The 4,573-nt window shown below is 40.6% G+C and overlaps 1 protein-coding gene across 1 annotated transcript; it reads left to right on the forward strand.

Annotated features, from left to right (window-relative positions):
• The first annotated feature begins 545 nt into the window (after nucleotides 1-545).
• Nucleotides 546-3,598, forward strand: LOC129240585 (uncharacterized). The gene is made up of 4 exons (XM_054876487.1): nucleotides 546-750; nucleotides 1,138-1,637; nucleotides 1,835-2,533; nucleotides 3,527-3,598. The coding sequence occupies exons 1-4, from the start codon at nucleotides 546-548 to the stop codon at nucleotides 3,596-3,598; spliced, it is 1,476 nt and encodes a 491-aa protein (XP_054732462.1).
• Nucleotides 3,599-4,573: the final 975 nt, after the last annotated feature.

Below are 4,573 nucleotides of genomic sequence, written 5' to 3' on the forward strand. Positions count from 1 at the left end.
ACCAGTATTATCATAATAAGGATAAATGACAATAATTTCTTTAAAAAATTGTATTTTATTCAAATTCAGCACCGGCCCTTGAAATTTAACCTCCCTTTATAGTTTTTTAAAGAAGTTGCTCCAAGGCAAAATATGCTACACACCCCACGTAAGTGAATTTGCATCTTGGAATAGTATCGCTTAAAATCCCCCTGTCACTGAAAATCTGTAGAAAATTAATAGGCACTCCCTTTGCAGGAGCAGCTCAGTCTACGGCACAGCCAAAATTTAATGTACACTTTCCATTGCCAGGCAAGCTGCCCAGTAGGCTGCGTAGTAGTCTTGGAGAGATGGTAGATGCGTACGAGTGCATTTTGTGTTTTTGGCTAGTATTGTCTCTTGCGAAGCGAATGAAAACATAGGCAAATTTAGCAGTCTCAAATTGTGAGATGCGAATCGCCAGCGAATTCGCCGCGCAAATTAAATTTCTGTATTGCCATTGGCGAAAAACTAGCTCTAAGTTTGAAAAAGCACGTTTTCATTCCCGGTTTCGAAACATAAGAGAGATGCAATGTTATGCCCCAACTGATCCATCAGACGATGCCTCCAGAGACGCGTTCTACTGCCAACTAGAAAGCGTCATGACGAAAATACCAACAGGAGACATACGCATAGTACTTGGCGATTTCAAATCAAGAATCGGAAATAATAATGAAGGGATCCAAACAATTATGGGCTATCATGGCCTTGGTAGTGTAAGAAACGGAAATGGTGAGCATTTGGTGGAGCTCTGTACAACTCACAACATGTTTATTGGAGGGTCTAGATTTCCACACAAAAATGTACACAAGTATACATGGCAATCTCCAGATGGTCGAACGCGAAACCAAATAGACCACGTCCTTATCAGCCGGAAGTTTCACAACACACTTTTGGATGTGAGATCACTAAGAGGAGCTGACGTTTATAGCGACCACAACCTTGTAGTTGTTAAAGTGCGTCTTCGTCCAGTAGCTCTCAACAGCCGCTGTATTAGGCGCCGCAAATTGAATCTTGCAGAACTCAAAAATCCAGAAAATCTTAAAGAATACCGAAGGTATTTGAGCACCAATCTCGAAAACATTGGAGCTGAATATACATAGAATGATGTAACAACAGCATGTACTTCAGCGGCTAAGTCGTCATTGGGCTTTGTAAAGCAACAAAATAAGCCGTGGTTACGTGAAAGCACTTGGCAAATTGTTCAAAAAAGACGGGATATTAAAAATCAGCTCCAAAGTACCGACGATCCTATACGGAAAGTGAATCTCGCTTCACGTTACAAGATTGCAGATACGGAGGTAAAAGACAAGGCTGCAAAAGATAAAGAGAGGTACTATAACGAGATTGCCAGCGACGCTGAAAAAGCTGCAGGTGTATACGTTGCCATCAACAAACTAGCAAATGTGAAACCCCACATACCACCATTAAAAGATATAGACGGGAACACACTAACCACGGAGGAGAAACAGCTTACCGAGTGTAGAAGACATTATGAAACTCGCGAAAGCGTTGAAGAAGCAAACCCAACAGGGATATCTCGACTGAGCCCCCATCTAGCACGGAAATTAACACCGCAGTCCACAAGCTTAAAAACAACAAAGCTGCTGGCTCGGATGGTATACCACCTGAGTTATTTAAATACGGTGCTGATGAAATAACTACACTACCTCGTCCCCTCTTACTTCAAATCTGGTCAACAAGCACCATCCCGATTGACTGGAAAGAACGCATAATAGTATCAATTCGGAAGAGAGGCGATTTAAGTCGCTGTACAAATTGGCGTGGCATAACTCTTTTAAATGCCGCAATAAAGATTTTGGCATTTGTCATTCTTGAGAGAATCGCCCCAGCTCTCAACAACATATTGCGCACGGAACAGAATGGTTTCCGCCCCAAAAGATCGTGTGTAAATCATATTAACACGCTGCGTATAATTATAGAGCAGTCAGCAGAATGGCGGTCGCCACTGTACCTACTCTTTGTGGATTTTGTGCGCGCTTTTGACACCTTGAGCAGGCGCGCAATTTGGTCTTGCTTGAGGACTAATGGAGTACCGGAAAAAATCGTCAACATCATTCAAGAACTCTATGAGGGAGCTGTGTGCAGTGCACTCTTCAAAGGCAAAAAGAGCGAGTTGTTCAGTATTCACAATGGTGTGCGTCAATGCGTCACTGTACTTGATGCTATTATAAGTAAAACAAATATCGATATTCCATCGGGCATACATTGGCGCCCATATCAGAAACTCTGCGATCTGGATTATGCCGATGATATATGCTTTTTGACACACAAATTGTCTGAAGCACACGCTAAACTTACTGCCTTAGCACGATATGCAAGCCAAGTTGGATTGCGAGCCAACTTCAAAAAAGCGAAGCTTATACGTATCGAAACTCCAAACCAGGACGCACTGACGCTTGAAGTGGGTGGCACGCTGGTTACAATTGAGGACATCGAAAATTTCTGCTTCCTTGGCAGCACAGTGTCAAAAAATGGTGGATCAGAAGCTGATGTAAGTTCCCGCATGAACAAAGCTCGCCACGCTTTCCACAGGATGAATCGAATCTGGTCATCAAGACATATCAGCACAAAAACAAAATTGCGAATTTTCAATACATGCATCAAACCAGTGTTACTTTATGCGTGCGAAACACGGAAAGTCACAGATACCATATGCAATAGCCTACAAACATTTATCAACAGATGTCTGCGCATTATTCACCGCATATTTTGGCCAAGAGTTATCACCAACGAAAATCTTTTAAATATTTCAATGTGCCAGCCCATCGCAGCTGATATCAAAGAAAGGAATTGGCGTTGGATTGGGCACACCCTACGCAAAGAAGACAATGACATCGCAAAGATGGCCTTAGAATGGAATCCACAAGGCTCCAGATGAAGGGGACGCCCGCGAACAACTTGGATGCGATCAACCCACGCGAAATACCAATCAAGATGTTCCTGGCATGAAATTCGAAAAATTGCACAAGATCGCTCACGTTGGTCTGAAAAAAAAAAAACATAAAGTTTGAAACTTATGCGAGATGGAAATGGTATTCAACAAAATTCTTTTCGAATTTTGCCCTTTTAAAGAAGAATTTTTACTAAAATTCTGAGTATGCAGTTTTATAGCGCATGGAATGTAAAAAGAATGGCGTGCAATTTTTGCGTTGATTTTTGCGAATTTTTTTTGGGAATTTAATTTTGCTTTCATATTTCTGATATTTATCCTTCTTTAACGAAAGCTTCGATATTTTAAATTTTAAAGTACATTAAAGTTGACACCAATCGCTTGCTCACACACCAGTTGAATGCCGGAGCTCAGACGTCCCTGACTATCAAAATATGGCTTACTCGTTCATCAGCAGCGATTGCCCTTGAACTTATATTTGCTTCCACAGCAGCACTTTCAACCTTTGCAAAACACTTGCGCTTTTGTGATGGGTTGTACTTAAAATATTTTATTTTTATTTCATTTTTTTTTTATTTTTTTATTCTAAAACAGTTACAAGTTAATTCCGTCTCGCTGCCCCTTTTTAAATTAAATGCCATCAATCAAGACTGTCAAAGTAAGTGAATTAAATGGCTTTGATGAAGAGTAAAAATTTCCTAAGTTTTTTTTTGTTTTTGTATAAACCCAAGTTTTTACTGCAAAACTTCTATAAAAACTTCAAAGTTTAGAATGTGTGTATGTGTGTGCGTGTGTGAAGTGAAAAAGTGTCCTTTGTTATAGGCGAAAAGCAATGAATGCAGAAAAATATTTTTTTTTCTTGTGCAATTACAAGGCAAAAATATTAAGGAGCATTACAAATGCTTTTTAATAATTCTGCATACTCAGTTTTTCATTTAAAACTTTTAACAATTATAAAAAGGGCACGCAAACTGAGGTATTCGTTGCTTATAATTTATCTCTCAGGCGAAAAGTTCACCTTTTTTCGCTTTTATAAACCAAGAAGAAACAAACCACTGTCACATCCCCTGTTACGTCAGTAAATCTGCTGTTTCCTTCAAAAGCGCTGAGAGTCGGTTAATGGTCTGATGTGGGCAAGGTGAATCTATTAAAAATGGTTTCGGAAAATCAGCGGATTTTTTTTTTCTTTCTCCGTGTCCATGAGGCTGACAGCATAAAACGAAACACGGCGAATTCATTCTTTGCTTTTTACTTCCACCTTAAATGAATGCGTCTTTCATGTGGGCCACAACTTCTGAAATCTCTCCACGGTGTACTGGCACGATTATCAACGGGATTCCTCAAGTAGCTGGTGAGTATTGCCTGAGGCTTTTGCAAAGGTTTGCAGTACAGCTCAGCACAAACCTCCGCCTTCACATAATATTTTTCGGCCGCGAAGCGCAAACAATGCTTGTCCTATAGTTGGAAAGCTCTTCTCAGCTAACGAACCTATTCAACTCCATTGCCTTATTCTGCAATTCAAATACACGCAAACATATCCCGACGGAGGAGTAGGATTATGCCAACAAAGACTGATTCTATGAGCGTCTGGAACGTTCCTGTGAGTGCTGCCCGCGCCACGGCATAAAATACTGCTTGGCG

Source organism: Anastrepha obliqua, chromosome 3 (assembly GCF_027943255.1).
Source record: "Anastrepha obliqua isolate idAnaObli1 chromosome 3, idAnaObli1_1.0, whole genome shotgun sequence".
NCBI lineage: Eukaryota > Metazoa > Arthropoda > Insecta > Diptera > Tephritidae > Anastrepha > Anastrepha obliqua.